Here is a 20,804-nt window from a genome sequence, read left to right on the forward strand (position 1 = left end):
ATCTGCATCCCCATACATGAGCGGCAGAACCACAAAGAGGGTAGTGCATAGTGCAGGCCCAAGAGTTGGTGAGCGAAGCGAGCAGGGGGCAAAGCCCCGTAGATTATTATAAGAAAAGCAGTGTAATTTGATATGAATTAAAAATCTGAAAGACTATAATTTCCATACTTTTAATTTTTAAACATTACAGTTACTTGTGAATTCCTATCAAAGGACGTCCGTGTGAAAGCTGAGCCTGCTTCATGACATACTATAGAAGATCTTTATGTCAGGTTTCAGCTTGGATAACTTTAAATGCGGATCAGCCTGTATGTTGGGCCTATAAACTTTTAACTATAACTTTTAACTCTAATTTTGAAGCAGTATGATTAAACATATTGATTTGGAAAAAAAATTAATAAAAAATGAAAAAAGGCCTTTGCTATAAAAGCCCTTCCATTGCAATTAATTTCCTAAACTGCAGTTAGTCATGGAGTTTAAATGGATTATTTAAATGGAGTCAGTAAATCAAAGAGTTAATTGTATTTGATTGAATTTGGAGAACCGTTCAAAATAATAAATCAGTCACTGTTTACGCATCTTTTTTTGAAAAACAAAAAAAAATTTGATGTGGTAAAATTTTTTGGCACATGCATATATAAAAATATTTTGGTACTTTTAGTAAACAAGCAGAAGAAATAGTTTTTCTTTATTTTATGATGTTTTGTGAAGCAGACTAATCACCGTTAATCATCTTAAGCACACACATCAATTTTAAACAAATTTTCCCAAATTAATTCTGTAAGGCTGTTTTATTGTCTTTAAAAAATGACCAGAGCAGCTCAGTATAAATGTACTTTAAATTAACTTCAGGAAGCAACATTTAACTCCTGGCGGTCTTTAAAATGTTAACCTGCCTTTTTGTTTTCATTCCTTAGAAGCAAAAGTTGCTCCCGAGATTTGCTTCAAAGATTCGAATGTGAAGGGTGACAGATTTGGGAACTGTGGTTTTCAAGCAAATGGCTACAAAAAATGTGAAAGTAGGTAAGGAAAAGAGCTGACAGAATTCTGACTATTTAGCATTTTTAAAACCACTTTTTTCTATGCTAATCACTCATTTTTAAAGAATGTCTAACAGAGAATGAAGGGAGAGAAAAGGATGAACTACTTGGCTTGCAAACTAGCCAGTGTTTCTTTTTTTTCTCTCAGTGTTTAGCCTTCGCTCAGGGTAGGGTGCACACATTGTGTTCCCTTGTTTGGGATGTCACTATGCCATCTACTTTAGTAGGACTTGTACTGCTAGGCTAATGTTTTACTCTGAAACCGATAAGCAGTGTCATTAGAAGTTACAGTAAGTGCACATCACACCACAACAAAACAGAAAATATATGGGATACTTTCATTCAAAAGTTTTTATTTTGTTTTTTGTTACTTTTTTTATAATTAAACAATGGTTCTCAAAACTCTTCTCTGTTCCCAAAAGACTATTTGTTTGTGATAATTTCTTATTTTTCTTTGCCATTGTCTTCTTTTGTGTTGCTTCATGTCTAGAAATGCAATGTGTGGAAAGCTGCAGTGTGAAAATGTTGATGGCGTCAATACTTTGTTTGGCATCCAACCTATTCTGATGAAAATATTTTTTGGAAGCATCACATGCTCAGGTGTGGACTTCCGTTTGGGTTCTGATGTCCCAGACCCTGGCATGGTGAATGAGGGAACAAAATGCGAAGAAGGGAAGGTAGGTTGCACATTCAGAAAGCCTCCGTAATTGCTATGCAAGTCTGTCCTGAGACTTGTTATTAAATATTTAGTTTTAGTGGTAATGTCTGTTTTCTGTTTGTGCTTTTTAAGGTTTGCATGAATTACCAGTGTGTCAATGCATCCATTCTTCAGTATGACTGCAATGTCCAGGAGAAGTGTCATGGGCATGGGGTGAGAATCTCAAATTTATTTTCAAAGAATATCGCTGGCGTTCAGTTATGTTTTATGGAAAATGGTTTAAGTATCCTGTTTGAATTTCAAGAGTAAGTTCACTGGGAGCCAACTGAATAGTATCAGTAATAAATGTATAATGTGCATTTCCTAGTGAACATAAATATGGATAATTTACTTAAACATGGCATTTTATAATTGGTTTATTAGTTTTCCAAACCTTTTATTGTATAGTCTGCCTTTAATTCTGTGTATATGCTTTCAAGTTGCCCCTCCTGTGTTAAGGATATATTTTATATTTTGTGTTTATTTGGATGCTTAACTAAATGGAAGACATTCAGGAAAGGGTGCTGTAACTATTGTTATTTTTTGTGTTTTGTATACTCTTACTGTACTGTAATTAGGTCAGACTTCTTATGACTGTGTTTTTACACTAAAGGCAAAAAAAAACAACCCAGATGTTAAATTGGGTCGATATTCAGGGTGGCAAGGCTTCATCTCCAGGCACGTCTGCATGGATGGACACTGTTAGTGCTCAGAATGTCAGCATGATGCTGCTGACCGCTTTACACTTGCAAATATTTCATAATAAACAGGAACTAAGTATACTGTGAAATATCAGAAGTCATTTGGGAACCTTTAAGGAAATGAAAATAAAACGTTCCAGGGTTAGTCTGCTTCTGCTTTGCATCTAGTACTTGTCGAAACACGGAATGCCATCTTTTAGCCGTCTGGTCCTTGAGATGTCTAGGATAAAATTCAGGGACCAACTGTAAAGTATTGATTTGAAAATCTGGTACTGTAAATGAAGTGCAAGCTGTAAGCCTATCTGCAGACACCAGGGGGTGCTACTGAGGGGATATTGTGGAGGACAGTGTGGATCTGTTTACTGTTAGACGTTTCTGAATTTATAGGACTTGAATTTTATTTCCCAAATCATTTCTTATGAAATTGCAATAAATGTATTGCCTTATAGTAGGATGCCATTTCAATTCCATCCATTTTTTCTTTGCATATGTTCGTTGCAGGTCTGCAATAACAATAAGAACTGTCACTGTGATAAGAGCTGGGCCCCACCACACTGTGACATCAGCGGTTACGGAGGTAGCATTGACAGTGGTCCAACATATAATGGTAGGTAAAATTAAAGACAAAAAGACCTCCTTTAAAAATATAAATATACATACATTTCTTCTTGTCTTTTGTTTAGAATTAACTAATAAAAGAACAACAAATAGATAACACAGAACTGTCGGGCGTCTTTGTGACTACTCCTTAACAAGAAAAATGTCACTGAAGTGCTTTTTACAGTAACAATCTACCATGGAAAGTAAAATTACCAAGGTCGGGGTATAAGTTTATACTTAATGTTTCAACTTATGAGCACCAGTTCAAAACCCTTAATGTCCAGACAACACCATTTCAGTGAAGCATGAGGAGCTTTGCTGTACTTTAGTGCTCATCTGTAATTCTAGTCACACAAGTAATATACAGTGTGTGACAAAGCCACTAAGAGTTGGGAAGTCAAGGGACAACCAAGTTTAATGACGGAATGCTAAGAAAGGTTCCAATGAAATAGCACACAAGGGGGCAAAACTGCAGCCAGTGCTTTATGAAAAGAAAAAAGGATGGTGGAGGGTGTTCTGGTCCACAATGAACAGGGACGTCCACTCATAGACAAAGAATTACTGGACGCCTCATGACCAGCAGCATCGTACGTCAACGTCGCCGCCATATTGCGAGTGGCACTGCTGTGGAGTGAAGTAATGGATAGAGATGCCTCACGCTTGTGCTGCTTGGGATTGTACAAACCGCTGTACGCTCCAAACCAGATCACAGGGATTACATTTCATAGGTAAAGCTCAAGAATTGTTTTGGTTATATTTGGCCATTAGAAAATCCCGTTTTATAATCTTAACTTTAGCTACGCCAGGCTAAGCTAGCAAAGCTATCCATTCATGTGCTCAAGTGAGCCTCCAAACAACATTTCAGCTAAACGTATTTAGTTACTAACAATGTAGATTGTTGTTAGCTGTTAACATTTCTCAAACTTTGAAGGTTTCCTAAAGAAATCCACCTCAGGAAGCAGTGGGAGGTAGCCCTTAGACGGGATTTTGAGAAAGCTGTCCTGTGATGTGTGCTGTTCTAGTTTGGTAACAGATGCTGTACCAGCATCATATAATCAAAGCCGTAACTTGATCACATTAAAAAACAAAGGAGGTTTGATGATTCCTTCTGAGGGTCCAGTCAAGATGGTCAAAGTAGCTGAGCGTGTTATCTGACAGTTGACATTTGGGCAAGCTGTCAGTGTATCTTTGGTCAATCAGTTTGTTCGGGCTGAGATTGGTTCAGATGACGTGTTTTATCTCAAGGAGCACATTGAGGAAACACAGTTTGAAATTGACAACCATCATTTCATGCTCATGTCTTTAGTTGTGTCTGACTTCAACAAACTAAGGCTGCACCATATTGCCAGACTGAATACTCTCAAATTACAGAGTGGCAACACACGGAAAAAGCTATGTAAGATAGTTCTGTTTCATGGATTTTAGATCCTATCCTGTATATATTTAAGGAACCACATTGTGTGTGAGAGAGTGAGATTGAGAGAGGAACGAGTGAAATGCTTTCAGAAATTATTAAGCCAATTTGTATACAATAAAATTGTGTATCATTTCACTGTTAAAAGAAAGACCAGACTGCCAGTTGCAGTCTTACTATTTTGACTTTCAGACATTGGTCAAGTTTTCGTCTCAATAATTAATAATAATAATAATACATTTTATTTAATAGGCGCCTTTCTTAGCACTCAAGGTCACCTTACAATAAAATTAAACAAGATTAGTGAAATTAAAACAAGAGAATGATAAATCAAAAAGCAATAATTAGCAAATAAACAAAGATAACTGGCAGTAACAGTGCAAAATTCACAATTGGTATGCCAGTTTGAAAAGATAAGTTTTGAGGGCAGTTTGAAAATGTGTTATTGAATCGAGCTGACGTATATGAGAGGGAAGAGAGTCCCAGAGTTGAGGAGCACTATGAGAGACACTCGAGCTCCCATAGAACTGAGTTTGATGTGCGGTACAGAAAGTCGAGCTGCAGATGAGGATCTGAGTGAGCGAGAGGGAGTGCAAGTCTGTAGGAGATCAGTGAGGTTGTGGAGAGCTTTAAATGTTAAGAGCGGTATTTAGTGTTGTATTCTGTAGTTAACTGGGAGCAGGTGAAGTTGAGAGAGAATCGGTGTAATATGTTCAGTGGATTTAGAACAGCAGGTTATTATCCTGGCAGCAGAATTTTGAAGAAGTTGTAAGCGATGGATGAGTTTTTGTGGCATGCCAGATAGAATAGTATTACAGTAATCTACTGTATACGTGAGGTGACTCAGGCATTAACCAATACTTCAGTACTGTGTTGGGTAAGAACAGGACAAAGTCTGGAAATGTTTCAGAGATGGAAGAAGGCAGTCCAAGAAACGTTACTTATATGGGAGGAATTATTTAACAAAAATAATAATAATTATTATATTTAATAATTGCCATCATTAGTGTGTAAATTGATATAAATAATTGCATTTAAACGATTCACCAAAATCTGTTGTATGTAAACGATACTGTTTTAAACGTTATTGCTACCTGTATTAGTTTAAATGGCACTTTTGCCACTCGCAATATGGCGTACGCGCTGACGTATCGTGTCGACTGGGCAACACACTGAATGCGCCGTCTATCTATATATGTCTATGCGTCCACTGACTTGGTTCCTCTTATGATGGAAGGCAGGAATTTGGGGGGGTGGAAGTGGAAATGACATCAGTGCTCCTCCAGACTGTGGGTAATGAAGAAGAGCACATTAACCAGCAGCCAACAATAATGATTGAGCCAACAGGCAAACCGCTGTCTTGATCACATTTAAACTTATTACTGCATCATAATGTCTGTTTCAATAAAATATATGAAATGAAAAATTGAAGGCCTGAGAAATATTGATGTGCTCTGGTACAGGGTGGGGCAGAAATAACCCCACATTTCAAAGGGGGATTGAAAAAAAAATGGTACGAGGTATCACCAAAAACTTTTTATTTCCCAAATGTAGATATAAAAAAGTTTTTTTTACTTTAAGTTTTAAAAATTATATCGTCCAAATGGTGGCCTTGAAGGCTGATACACATTTGGAGCCGTTCTTGGAAGTTTTCCATCACTCTGACTAGCATGTCAGGCGAAATTCCTTCAATTTCTTCTTGAATGGCCTCCTTTAGTTGGTCCAAGGACTGAGGATGATGTTTGAAAACCTCGGCCTTGAGGTAACCCCTTCAGTGCAGATCCTGTTGCCCTTACTCTTTGAACCCACAGCAAAATCGTATTCCGGTCTGGAACACTTTCATTAGCACGTAAACCAAACCACGTGCGAAACGCCCTCTGCATCGCAGTTACAGATTCACCATTTTTGAAAAAAGCCTCGATGCTCACCCAAGCACGGCATGGTGACGTCTGAAAACTTTATTATGCACCCTACCTAACGGAACGGACCGCACCCCTCTACCTGCTTTGGGGACCCCACAGTGATTTTTCGAAATGTGGGAGTTATTTCTGCCCCACCCTGACACTTTACTGGCGCTGTCAGAGAAAAAAGAAACAACAATTCTGGAAACATGTGGTGTGGTAGAACCAGCAGACTAATAAGGAATCAAGGGAAATCCATATTACTAACCGAGAATGCTAAACCGGATGATGGACGCAGGCACATCCGGCAATGGGCCGTAGCTGCAAAAAGACGTACTGCGCAGGCGCAAAAAGAGTCCGCGAGGGTCGGCTGAGGAGCCGAGAAAGGCGGATAGAAGAGGGTGAGAGAGGCGGACAAGACCACAGAAAAAAGGAGTGAGCACAGGAAAAATTGAGAAATGAGGCGCAAAGAGCACCGAAAAAAGGAAACGGCACATAAAAAAGTATTCAAACGCAAGCAAAGCACGAAACACATTGCACACGAAACTAGACCCAACAAAAAAAAAAAAAAAAAAAAGAGGCTCGCGCACAACAGCAATGCACCCCCCCCCCCCTACAGGCACCGGACGGGACACACACCAAGAGGGGGATTCAACAAGCCCATGGAACACAAAAAAAAGAACACAAAACCACCCCACAGACCCTACAAGCAAGGGACGGGACACACACAAACAGGGGGATTCAACAAGACACAGGAACACAAAAAGAAAGAAGACGCTCGCGCGACAACAATCCTCAACCCCCCCCCCCCCCCCACACACACACACACACACACACACACATCCATAAGAAGTGACACCCAAAGCCACATATTCTAAAGTGAACATCAACACCTTCACACTAGACAGCATAGGTGTCAGCATAGGTGGATCTCCTTACAATAAAGCACTATTAACCGTTCAACTGCAGAAAAGGAAACATATTAACAGTGACTGCGATCCTCCTTATTACTTATCCATATTTCGCATGCTGAGAAAGAAACAAGTCATGAATACACGGTCACGGGTACAAAACGAAAAGGAAATGATAACAGGAACAAACACACGAACACGAAAGAAACAACAAAATAGACGGCTATGCAGCATTGGTGGATCTCATTACAATAAGGCACTATTAACCGTTCAACCGCAGAAAAGGCTCCATATTAACAGTGAGTGCAATTCTCCTTATTACTTATCCATATTTCTAAAAGAAAAAATGTCTCGACTCCAAAAACGCAAAGCTCAACTAAAGCTTCTAACTAACGATGTACCTAAAAGTAAAAACTTTATGAACTGCATTAGATCCTACAATGGTTCATTTGCTTTTGCATATACCGGAGTAAATATCAGGCCACCAAAAGGCAATGGCCCATACTGCTTTCGCGTATGTGGACAAATATTACATCGCATTGGAACAGTGCACCCTGAAACAAATCAACAACGCAAATATGCACAAATCTACATCCTAGATCCACATGACGCAAACTATCAATCAAAGTGCTGCATCGCAACAGGCACGGATTCAAAACGAAACACCTCCCGTCTCAGACATACGTTAATGGCAGCGAAGGCTACAACGGGCTTCTCACGCAGCACAGGCAAATCGATTACAGCTCCAAAACAACACGTCCCAAATACTACACATGCAACAACGCGCCTCTCAAACGGCACAAGCAAAACATACACCAGGAAAATTCATTCGGATTAATGAATGTCATTTGCAATCATTGTCATTCAGTTCACTTCCCTGAAGAAACAACTGGCAATACAAGTAATACATTTACACGTTGTTGTCAAAAGGGTCAAATTAGACTGCCTTCTTTACATTCATATACTGAATATCTACAGAAGCTTATAACTGACGATGTACCTGAAAGTGAAATCTTTATCAACTACATTAGATCCTACAAATCGGCATCCACTATGAATATTAACGGTGGCACTGCACATGACATCCGTCTTGAAAAAATGTTGTTTATTGATGAATGTTCAATGGCATGAAGTCACTTACTCAACACCATTCATAAACTTCTACAAACGTTTATGAATAATAATATTCGATTTGGAGGAAAGGTACTTTTATTAGGAGGAGATTTTAAACAGTGATTAGCTATTCTTCCAGATGCCATGCACTCAGCTATTGTTCAGTGCACCTTAAAATACGCAGACAATTGGCATTGCTTTCAAAAGATACAGTTAGTAAAAAAGATACGATGTCCAGAACCAGATCATAACAATTGCTTATTACAACTGAGAGATGGTACACTCACCAATACAGCTGGACTTCAGGCACATATTATTACAATTCCTCAAGCCTTTATCTGCGACGACTTAGTTACAGAGACATTTCGAACAGCAATCTAATTAGACCAAATGCCCCTTTTAACACAACGCACTATATTATGTCCAAAAAATATTAATATGGAAAACATTAATACCCAAGTCATTCCATTACTTCCTGGAAAGACACAACTCTTTCTAAGCTCTGACAAAGTTGACTCTGATCACGATAATGACCATCTTCATTGACCTTACAAGTTCTGAGCTGGAATTACCTTTTACACTTAAACGGCGTGTACAAAGAAATTTTCAAATAAACCTTTACACTGTGCCACACACTTTATTGTTTGCTTTCTATTTGCATCATCTACACCGTCACACTATTCTATATCTCCTTCATACATCACGCTCTTTGTCATTCCCAACACCAGGGTTTGGCGAGCGAAGCGAGCAGGGGGCAGAGCCCCCTAGTAGGACAAGAATCGGCTTTGGTTGGAGTGAAAATAGTGCTCTGAGTCTGAGACCCCCGATTAGCTTTGCATCTCATTATAATATAGAAGTTTCAAATTACTGCACCTTCTCAATGGACCATCAAATGCTTTAGGATTGGATGACCCCTCTGAGCTACAGTCGGTTGATAGGCCCACCATTTTCCTGTACAGAATGAGCAAACAGAACTTTGTAAGTGATGGTTAGCTCAAATATATAATGGACGTTTATGTTTTAATTTAGACAGTTTTATAAAGAGGCGATGCATTCTGTGTAGTTTTATGTGTGGCTTGTTTTAAAGTCCTTGGCATCCTTGTATGTTAAATCTTGTTTCATAAAATGTTCTCAAGTGCTCTAATGCTGATATATTTTTTTATATCACGACATTTGTAAAAGGCAGGCAGTGCCAGGTTGGGTGCATTTCCCCCACTGTCAGGGCTTATAGATATAAATGTTTGAAGTGCCAGTCAGCCTCAGTCCTTTCATTTTAATCCGTGTCCAGTTGAGAGGAGACCCCGCTTTACATACTGGCACGGTCAGGACTGGACCAGCGCCATGTCTGATGTTTCCTGATCTGTGCCTTTTGTTAATTAGAACTAACACATTGTCACTTAAAACTGATCCTGAATATTTAAGAGAGAAAACTTTTAAAGCAGAAATGGAATTCTACATGTAAATCGACATTGTTCAGTCATTTGAGGAAGCTTCTTTTGCAAGTTAGTGGCTTTAATATCTCTGGCAGCAATGTTAAGAAAAATTAAATAGATATGTTCATAAATAAGTGAGATTCATTTAGACGTTTTGGTTTTGCTAGGAGATCATTTGTGATTGTTTTGTCTTTTATTCTGATAATCCCCTCTGTTCTAATGTGACTCCACTGTTTATGTCTCTTTTTGTCTCAGATAAGGATACTTCAGTACGGGATGGGCTCTTGGTTTTTTTCTTGCTTATCCTTCCTCTTCTTGTCCTTGGCTTGTTCGTCTTCTTCAGGAGAAATGAGCTAAAGAGGAGATTCTTCAGAAAGCGATCCCAAGCTCGCAAGTAAGGCAAAAATAAAAAGAAACAAAAGTCGTCTCCTGAGAAATTTATTGTAATAACTTTTCACTGTTATGTTGTACTGGATAGGACTGTTGATATTCAGCCCAATTCTTCTTCATTCTGAATTCCGTTTCCACTGTTGTGATTGTAACAAATTGCAAACCCAGGATTAGTTTTGCCAATACGGACCCTGCATCAGTTCACCTGTAGACATTTCATTTGAGGCGTAGTGTCCTGTCGTATAACCCTGCATTTGTAACTTCTCGAGGGGAGTAATTGTTAGACATGAGATGTTGATGTTACACACCGTACACAATCTCATTTACACAATACTGACAATGAATGGTGAAGACGATGCAACTAGGGAATCCATTCCTGGGAATTTAGGAATCCTGCATTTCATTCCTGGGCTCCCGGGCATCTCACATGTGAACGGTTTTAGAACGACCGACACTTATTTTTAATAAAACTACTGCAATATGTTGACACAAATAAAAGACTAACCTTATCTACAAGCAGTTCATGCCGTCATATAAGTACATGTATCTTTAGTTGCGGTAATAAGAGCATAGAAAGCACAACGTCCTCACAGGTGGCGCAGTGGTAGTGCTGCTGCTTTGCAGTAAGGAGACTGTGGAAGATTGTGGGTTCGCTTCTCAGTTCCTCCCTGTGTGGATAGCGCTTTGAGTACTGAGAAAAGTGCTATATAAATGTAATGAATTATTATTATTATTATTATTAACGTGTCCAGCGTGCGGTTGTCCATGCGAGAGCGCACCTTCATGCGATGGGCGGAGTGCTGGCTCTGAGGCTAAGGATCTGCGCTGGTATCCAGAAGGTTGCCGGTTCAAATCCCTGTCACTGCCAAAAGAGATCCTACTCTGCTGGGCCGTTGAGCAAGGCCCTTAACCTGTAATTGCTCCAGGGGCGCTGTACAATGGCTGACCCTGCGCTCTGACCCCAAGGGTTATGTGAAAACTAACAAATTCCTAATACAAGAAATTGTATAAGGCGAAATAAAGAACAAAAAAAAAAAAGTATGCCAGCCACTGAAGTAGGCGGCACAATCATCATATACTGATACACTTGTTCTAAACAACGCCCGCACTTGCCGTTGCTCTGAAACACCGCCATTTCAGCTTTTACTGATGCATCCAGTTTCTTGTCATCATTCTGTGATGGCAAGTTTCTTGGCACAGATAATCGGATGCAACAGTCTGACGCATTGCAATTTCAAGTTGCTGTTCAAAGCTGTTGTCTGATGAAGTGCAAGCTGCAGCAATGGCGCCACCTTAATTATTTTCAACTATAACTCTGTTATTTCTTGATCAATTTTTACACTTTTACACGCTATATATGCGAGTTTGGCTGTTCCTGTTTTCCTGGGAATTACAGCAGGAATGGATTCCCTAGATGCAACCTTCTGTTACATTTACTTTTAAACCCACTTTAATACTTTTTACATCTCTTGATGACTTTGGAACCAGCGTGTAGGTGAAGTAACCGATTACACTGCCGGTCAAAATTCATGTCATGCATTGCATGTCCAACAGGGAAAAATATAAAATGGCCTTGTGAAGTCCAACATTTTCTGGGAGTGCAGACACAGACAATGCATATTTGATTTCACGTTATTTTTTTCTGAATACAAATAAATGGCAAAAACTTCGTACGAAATAAATATTTGTAAAAATCCACTATTTGTGCTTATCTGAATACCGTATACGGAGTCGGCTCCACTACTACATTACAGGGTAAGGCAAAACGTTTAATGTGGACCTAAAGCAGATCGAGAATGTCACATAAAACTGAACTAGCTCACGTTCTTCACCTGAAAATACGTTACGTTAAGTTCACCGTTCTTAGAAGAATGAGTTTGTTCGATGAACGCGCTCTTTTAAACTCGCTGCTTATGAGACTGCAGTGTAAGGCACCTTACGACAAAACAAAAGTGTGTGCTTCTGGTTTGTTATAAGCATTTGACTCATCACTGTTCCCGTGTGACTGCTTACGTAGTGCATGTATCTCAGTGGTGTTTTGTTCACTCCAGTGGGCTTTGTACCACCATTTCTGTCCTTAAATGACAACGTCAATGGCAAAGCATCTGAATGTGGTAAAGGGGCCCTGGCTGCTCACTGCTTACCTCGCCATCTTACATCAAATGAAAGGTTTGTTGAATGAATTGAAAGCTATAAAGGTTACAAAAAATTGGGTAAAAATAAAGCAAATTTGATAATATAATGATTATACAGTAATGAATGATTTTGTCCTTCAAAATAAATATTAGGCCATGTTAGCATCGAAAGAGAGTTCTTGGTATTGAGATTGAGGGAGCCAAACTAACAACACCCTGTAAGTTGTTATGTACAGTAAATGACAAAGGTGTATTTTATTGCACTCAAGTGTATTGGAGAAAAATATAAGTAAACAGAGTCTTCATGTAAAAATACTTTCTATGTAATATTTGTTTGTGTTTAACTATTCTTGCCTTTGTCTTTAATTTAGAACACCGTCTGCTGTAAATGCTGGAAAGCCGTCTGAGAGTGCCTCAAATAATATCGTTAAAGATGGGGTAAGTGAAGACGGCCGTTTCACTGTCTCCGTGACGCTTCAGTCAGATCAGCGGTGTTAACCTGGCGTCACTGTGTGTTTCAACACTTTCAGCTCAGTCATCAAATTCAATGAACAATAGAAAAAGCAACCAGAGTGCGTAGTTTCTTCTTATGCATTATGGTTGGTTTTTTTTTTCTTGCGGAACCAGCATAAAGATTTTGCCAGATATAGAAATGATTTGTGTGTGTCTAGTAGAAATAGTATTAATAATCAATAATAGTATGCACATTTTAGATCAGTTTAATGGAAGTGTTTGTAGAGTAGAAGTTTCTAACCCTTGCTCTATTTTAAAATGTGTATTATTATTATTGTCGAAGCATGTTTTACTACTTTGCTGTACACTGAAGTAAATATTTTTTTTATTGTTATTCTGTGGTCTTCATTGAGTGACAGTATTTCTATTACAGATTAAAAGCACTTTTAATTTCTTAATAATCTAATCTGCCATCTCCGGTACTGAAGGTTCATCTTTTTTGTTTTCTTATCTATAAAGCATCAGGCTCAGTTATTACCACCAGAAGAGGTAATGTGTTCTGTCGTAATTAATCTTTGTGAAGCTTTGGGAAATGCAGGGGGTTGCAAATTTAAGTGGCTTAACTACTCGGTGCTTTCATGGCATTAGAACCAACATCCACAAAGCTCTCCTGAAACTAAAAAAGGACAACACGAGACACCTCTGCCACACGGCTACCCGAGCTTTAGTTTACTGTACCGGTGTCCAGAATATAACCTGACCATCTGTACGTCACTTGGCCGCCATAGTCCTCTTAAGGCAACTCTAAACTGTGTGAATGAAGACGACTTTATGTGAGTCCCTTTCATTCATTTTCCCCACCGAGTACCTGGACACCTGGATTTGATCACATTGAAGTGTAAGGCATTCACACCCAGTGGATAGCCTTAAAATATCTGAAATGTGTACACGTATTCATAAGATGACCAATAATTGTGAAGGATTGAAATTCACAATTTTCTTTCCACATTGGGGACTTTTTTAGTTTCACTTTCAGAATCAGAGCATTATGGATGTTGATGCATGGCTGGTTATGCTTTTCACAATCTGCTGGTTCCATTGTGTATTGCCGCCTCGCTGAAGTGCGCTCGTACCCCAGACCAGGGGCGCTGGATGTCATGCTGGATTCTCCCAACTGCTGAGAGTTGCCAGCTCACAATCTGGAAAGCCACAGTGTCTTTTGCATTCACTTAAGCAAGTTTTCATTTGAACTTAAGTAAGTCTTCTCTGAACTGGTGACATTAACTGGTTATCCTTTGATCCTACTGACATGGAATTTGGGGTGCTACTCCCACTGTCTGTTTCCAGTTTGTATGTTTATGTCCCTACAAAAGTACATTTTGTCAGAGTTCACAGTCCTCAAGGTCTGAGGAGCACATAATTATATGAAAGGCATAACAACACAAACAAAACAAGTACACTGAACTAGTGGTGCGGCCTAATGCTCGCTGCAGCCAGCTCAGGTCCTCATGTTCTGTAGCATCTCGTCTCTTCAGATGTAGGAAATCCAAGGACAGCCAGCAACGCCATTGTGCTCCTTTTTAAGAGCCCAGAGTAGGACTGCCATTCTTCAGTCAGGCTCTGTCAGTCATTGGTAATTCTGTTCATTTTGTAAAGCATATGGTGATAATGGTATTATTAAGAATTAAAAAACACCATAATTAAATTTAAAGCAAGAGCAGTGCAATGTAAAGTGCAGATTAGAACAAACAAAGGTCTAATGGTGGCTGGAGGAGTTCAGGCCTGTAATCTGATCGCGGTGCCCTGACGCCATCTCCTCTGTTGCTCCTTCAACTCATTGTGCCCTCGGCTGTATTTCTGACATTTCTAGAATGGAATTTGAGACCTTTGGAATGTTGGTTTGTGTCCCTGAACTTTGCTGTCAGGACTTGGCATTTATTTAGGTACTGCGTGTTTAAAGCCCTGAACCTTTATGTGTTTTTTGTTTAGTCGTATATTTGTCCTTTACGTCAGAGTATTTAGGAATTTATTGTTTCTGTTGATCTTTCACGTAAGAATTTTGATGATGAAACGGCTGCTGTAGTTTGGATGGAGGGTCTCTCCTCCTGAGAAGATAAACTATAAAAACCTCTAATGGAAGCCACTTATGTTGGTTTATGAGATCCCCAGACCATCATTCCCAGCACTGCGCTCAAATGACAATGGAGATACAATCAGACAGTGTGCGCTGTCACCTCCCAAGTGTTTATTCCAGCCTATCATTTTCTTTTCCAGCCCATGTTGGCACATTCTCTGTTACTGTTGGCCTTTTTCCAGTGCCAGTGTGTTGTCGTTGTTGTTTAACGGTTTTGTCTTCAGTGGGGTTGAAATTTATGTTGGGGGAAGAGAATTGAAATTCCTGCTGAGGGAAGCATGTAAACAAGCGTCACCGTGTGAAACCGTCCAGTACGTCATGTACAGTAGTCATGTTTAGTTTGTGTGGCGCATCTCCTGAATCAGAACTCTCTGACCGGGGTCTCCTGGCCATAGTGGAGCTGTCTGGCACCTCTGTCTGCTGTCCTAGTCGTTTTAGAAAGGATATACTTGTGAATAGTCTGTGTTCTCGTCATTTGAGACAAGCAGCAGTTACATACTAGTATGTTTGTACAGTTTGAAATCAGTTAAAAAAATTAAATAGTCCTGAGCACTTTGATATAGAAGTATAATAGAAGTACAATTGAACAGCAGCAGCAGGACGACGCTGCAGCAGCTTTGAAATGGCAGCACTGTCTCTGTTTTAGTTTCACTTTCCAGCAGGCTTGGTCAACCACTCACCTGAACAGGTAGCCATGTCAGTCACACTGCTTGTGCTGTTGTGAGTGAGGAGCAGTACGGCCATCTTGGCATTCAGCAGCAAGCAAGAGGAGCATTGGGGTGTTCTTCTGGTTTTAGTTTTCAGTACTTCTCACTGCTAAACCAAAATGTTGTTTAAACATTACGCATTACTCGGCCTGAGAAAGTGTGATGTTAATAAAAATATGATAACCTAACACAAAATTAGAAAACCTGTTTAATTCAATTCAGAGTGGTGAGAAGGCACAGCCTCCTCTGTCAGCATTGAGTGCAATGTTTCTTATATATGTATGTGTGTGTGCATATGCATATCTGTATAGTATATGTGTACATATACAGTCATGGATGAAATTATTGTTTACCTCACCAAGGCACAAATTCATATTGTAAGATCCACAGACCCCCCACATCTTAAAACATAACTTGTTCCCCAACCTGTCTTGTACTATACCCACCCAACCTAAATCTTCTTCTGCCTTTATGATCACAATACCTACAGTCATGGCCGAAATTATCGGCACCCCTGGAATTTTCCCAGAAAATTATTGCAATTACAAATGTTTTGGTATACACATGTTTATTTCCTTTATGTGCATTGGAACAACACAAAGAAATGAGAAAAAAAGCCAAATCTGACATCATGTCACACAGAACTCCAAGAATGGGCTGGACAAGATTATTGGCTCCTTTCAAAATTGTGGGTAAATCGTTTTATTTCAAGCATATGATGCTCGTTTGAACTCACCTGTGGCAACAAACAGGTGCTGTCAATATAGCAATCACACCTGAAGCCAGTTAAGATGGAGAAAAGTTGACTCAACCTTTCTGTTGTGTGTCTGAGTGTGCCACACTAAGCATGGAGAACAGAAAGAAGAGCAGAGAATTGTCTGAGGACTTGAGAACAAAAATTGTGGAAAAATATCAATAATCTCAAGGCTACAAGTCCATCTCCAGAGATCTTCATGTTCCTTTGTCCACTGTGCACAACATAATCAAGAAGTTCACAACACATGGCACTGTAGCTAATCTCCCTAGACGTGGACAGAAGAGAAAAATTGATAAAAGACTGCAACGAAGGATAGTCCGAATGGTGGATAAACAGCCCCAATCAACTTCAAAACATATTCAAGCTGTTCTGCAGACTCAGGGTACAACAGCGTCAGCTTGAACTATCCGTCGACATCTGACCGAAATGAAACGCTATGGCAGGAGAGCCAGGAGGACCCCACTGCTGACACAGAAACATAAAAAAGCCAGACTGGAGTTTGCCAAAATGTACTTGAGGAAGCCAAAATCCTTCTGGGTGAACGTCTTGTGGACAGATGAGACCAAGGTAGAGCTTTTTGGTAAAGCTCATCATTCTACTGTTTACAGAAAACGGAATGAGGCCTACGAAGAAAAGAACACAGTACCTACAGTCAAACATGGTGGAGGTTCTAAGATGTTTTGGGGATGTTTTGCTGCCTCTGGCACTGGATGCCTTGACTGTGTACAAGGCATCATGAAATCTGAAGACTACCAAAAGATATAGGGGCGCAATGTAGGGCCCAGTGTCAGAAAGCTGGGTCTGTGTCAGAGGTCATGGGTGTTCCAGCAGGACAATGACCCCAAACATACCTCTAAAAGCACCCAGAAATGGTTGAAGACAAAGCACTGGAGAGTTCTGAAGTGATCAGCAATGAGTTTGGATCTAAATCCGATTGAACACTTATGGAGAGATCTCATAATTGCTGTTGGGAGAAGGCGCCCTTCAAATCTGAGAAACCTTGAGCAGTTTGCAAAAGAAAGGTGGTCGGAAATTCCAGTTGAGAGGTGTAACAAGCTTGTTGATGGTTATAGGAAGCGCTTGATTTCAGTTATTTTTTCCAAAGGGCGTGCAACCAAATATTAAGTTGAGGGTGCCAATAATTTTGTCCAGCCCGGTTTTTGAGTTCTGTGTGAAATGATGTCAGATTTGGCTTTTTTTCTGTTTTTTTGTGTTGTTCAAATGCACATAAAGAAATAAACGTGTATACCAAAACATTTGTAATTGCAACAATTTTCTGGGAAAATTCCAGGGGTGCCAATAATTTTGGCCATGACTGTACAGTATATATATAGTACAGTCTACTGTAGTAGTATGTGTGTGTGTATAGGTGTAGATTTATGGTATATAAAAGGATGTTAAGAAGGGAATCCAGTTCTTTGTAGATGATTTATAAAACTCCTCCTGCTTGAATCACAAACACCTTCCGCCTCACCTACGACGACACAGGCCTACATGACATCCAGGAGGTGTAAAGGTAGTCGACTAAAGCGTATGAGGCTGCTGCACAAACGTCTCCTGCCCTTTTAGTCACCGGAAAGTTCAGTTCAGCGCTTTGCCGCCATGATATTGACACGTCCCTTGCCGTCTGTCAGATTTTACTTAATTTCCTTTATTTTTTCCTGCCTTCTTGATAGGTTGTTCAAACTCACAGAACATCGTCAGCCCAGCCAGCATACAGAGACTATCGTCAATCTCCGTCTAGGTACGTACAAACTTTTTTTGTCAGTTGTAATCTCACCTTTCATGCCCACCACCACATACACTACTACCGACAGTGATGACCTCCCACCGCCTGTGCTCAGTCTGTTAATAACCACCTGATGCAGTACAAGCTGCACACCAGAGTAGCACTGACGGAGTTTTTGGTGTTTTTACGACTCTCTACTCGTATGGCAGGTTTCAGGTGTTGCTAATCTTACATTTCATAAGAACATAACTAACTATCGTTGCTGTAAAATGATATAATACTTTTAGGAGTCTTCATATTTTCTTTTGTTAGAGTTTGGAAAATGTGTCAGTGGATGTTTGACACAGTAGCTCAAAAGTGAAAATAAAATTGCATAGATTAAGAAATATCTTTACTTTTTTCAAATTTTAAATAAAAAAATAATTTGTTCCCCACATACAGTACGTTACCCCCCCCCCCCCCGCTATTTGCACAATATTGGTGCCCCTTAAATGGTCTTTGTTGGAGGTGGTAGCCTAGTGTTTTGTTGTGTTTAGGGTCCCAGGCTGCCCAGTGCAGTCCTCAGATGTCACATGACCTCGGACAACAGGATAACAAGTACCAGCATAGGCAGTGGAGAAACGAGTCACTCGTAATAAACAAAGCAGAACAAGTGTGACAAAAATCCCATTACAACCTCGGTAGCAGTTCCCACCGTGTGCTTACTAGCAGGTGGCTCTGCCTTGGACTTTGCTACCGCATGGCCTTTCCGTGGAGTCCGTGATGACCTCGCCTCCTCCTCCATGGGTAGAAGAGAGCACAGAGAGACCAGAGTTACATCAAACATTTAGTTTCCTGTGACACCTCAGTGGCCAAAGGGGTGTCGTGGTACAAGGTGGCTCCCCTCATTCCGTTACAGCTCAGTTCTTCAATAACCAGTAGGAGAAGCCAACTCCATACTTCATAACAGTTCTGTTGTAGCAAGCATCTCCAAATCTTGACCGCACAAATGCGGCTCTTCGTATGCAGTGGTAACTTTGGGGACGAGAACATGCTGGTCAAAGAGCTCTAGAGTGTTGGTTATTCTTTCTCTTCCAGGACTCTTGTGGTCCTCCAGGTGCATTTTGTTAAATATGAGGTGAGCACTTGTGGCCTCCAGCTTGATTTTCTGTAGTCGCGTCTGCCCAATGCCTTTGTTATAAAGGAGTCATGAACTTGGATTTTATATTCGATGACAGAGGCCTGTAGATCTGTAGATGTTATTCTGGGCATTTTGGTAACTTTATGACTTGTTTTAGTTGAGATCTGGTAAGATGTTCACACTTGGAAGGAAACACCCTGATGGACAGAGGTTGGCACAGAATGTAATTGGACACAGACTTGTGTTTGCTGGCAGTGTAGACCCTAAGGAGTCCTCCCAATTTATTTGGAGGATTCTCATTGTAATATGGAATCAGTTATTTTTTTTCCAATGCAGAAATGGAATTTCAAAAGGTCCAAGGGGTTCAGTAAGGCAGCAGCAACATCAAGCTTCTACATACCCCCTAAGGCCTCACGCCCAAAAGCTACCAACCTGCCCCCAGACTCCAAAGCTGCTTCTTCTCATCTGCCCTCCAAATCATTATTGTAGCTGTTAAGGGGACAGGAGGACCACTTGTGTCCTCGTCACTGAATGTCCTCTTGCAGCCAAGAAAAGTAAGGATGTACTCCTAGCATTAGAGCTTATCTTTGTTTTCATTGTTTTCTAATTTGTATCTTCTAGAAAGTTGATTCACCTCATCTGGACATCATTCTTTTACGTTACATCACTCATCCAAGTGACTTTGTTTGTTTTTCTTCTCGTCAACAGGCCACCAATTCCAAGACCGTTAGTGCCTCAGAGACCAGCGCCTCCACCACCCGTATAGCCTACAAGTGCAGCCTTCTGGGGCATGTGGGAGTTGCACAGATTGTTTGTATGATTTAGAGCAAAGTTGTTTTTTTTTATTATTAATATTATTATTAATAGATTGAGCCAACAAGTGTACACTTATTTTTAAAAGGTATTGATTTTTTTTATAAAGAATCACATCTGGGCTGGTGAATGTACTGGGTGCTGGGTAATGATGACTTTCAGATGCCACTGCGGAGTTCGGCTGTATTTCATGGAGCATCTATGACTGCTGAAAATACAGTTGGTCTGTCTGTTTGTTTTTTTAATCTTCACGACTGTTTGTGCTGTGCTATGTGATGCAGAATAAATCGGCACAAAGACTCCACAACTTGGCTCGTGTGTTTGTCACACTGCAGAGGTCATCATATTTAACTTGTCATTTAATGAAACTTGCTACCCATGAAGTGAAACCCATTAAACATGACGCGAGATGGGGCCGATGTTTGTTTGTGCGACCTTCTCGAACATCACAACTGGGCTGTTATTAGCAATCCCCCATGAACTCTGACTTGAGCCGTCTGTTCTGGTACTCGAGATCTGCTCAGTCAACTGAACTAAAACGGCGAAAAAGAAATGGGTAGTTTTTATACAGTTTCTGGTTTTTGTGTTCTTCCTCAGAGTGAGTGTTGGCCATCCGTGCCAAGCTGCCCATGTGCTACACTGGTGGGCCACAGTCACAAGTAGCCAATCAGAATTTGTTTTGTGAGCCACCATCACACCCCCTTTTACTCGCTCACTCGTGAATCGGACTGCCAGGAAGGTCAATAGTTGTACGAA

General features: G+C 40.2%; 1 protein-coding gene across 2 annotated transcripts in view; it reads left to right on the forward strand.

Annotated features, from left to right (window-relative positions):
• LOC114653166 (disintegrin and metalloproteinase domain-containing protein 9-like) overlaps positions 1 to 20,355 on the forward strand; it is a 107,360-nt gene extending 87,005 nt beyond the window's left edge. The window contains exons 15-23 of one of the 2 annotated variants that reach the window (XM_028803337.2): positions 918 to 1,023; positions 1,531 to 1,717; positions 1,831 to 1,911; positions 2,940 to 3,045; positions 10,066 to 10,204; positions 12,707 to 12,773; positions 13,308 to 13,337; positions 18,063 to 18,130; positions 19,944 to 20,355. In XM_028803337.2, coding sequence (XP_028659170.1) covers positions 918 to 1,023; positions 1,531 to 1,717; positions 1,831 to 1,911; positions 2,940 to 3,045; positions 10,066 to 10,204; positions 12,707 to 12,773; positions 13,308 to 13,337; positions 18,063 to 18,130; positions 19,944 to 20,001 — 842 coding nt within the window. In that variant the 3' untranslated portion in view covers positions 20,002 to 20,355. The remainder of the gene's footprint in view (positions 1 to 917; positions 1,024 to 1,530; positions 1,718 to 1,830; positions 1,912 to 2,939; positions 3,046 to 10,065; positions 10,205 to 12,706; positions 12,774 to 13,307; positions 13,338 to 18,062; positions 18,131 to 19,943) is intronic. The other variant, XM_028803344.2, reaches the window with a different exon arrangement.
• Positions 20,356 to 20,804: the final 449 nt, after the last annotated feature.

This window comes from Erpetoichthys calabaricus, chromosome 1, assembly GCF_900747795.2.
Source record: "Erpetoichthys calabaricus chromosome 1, fErpCal1.3, whole genome shotgun sequence".
Classification (NCBI taxonomy): domain Eukaryota; kingdom Metazoa; phylum Chordata; class Cladistia; order Polypteriformes; family Polypteridae; genus Erpetoichthys; species Erpetoichthys calabaricus.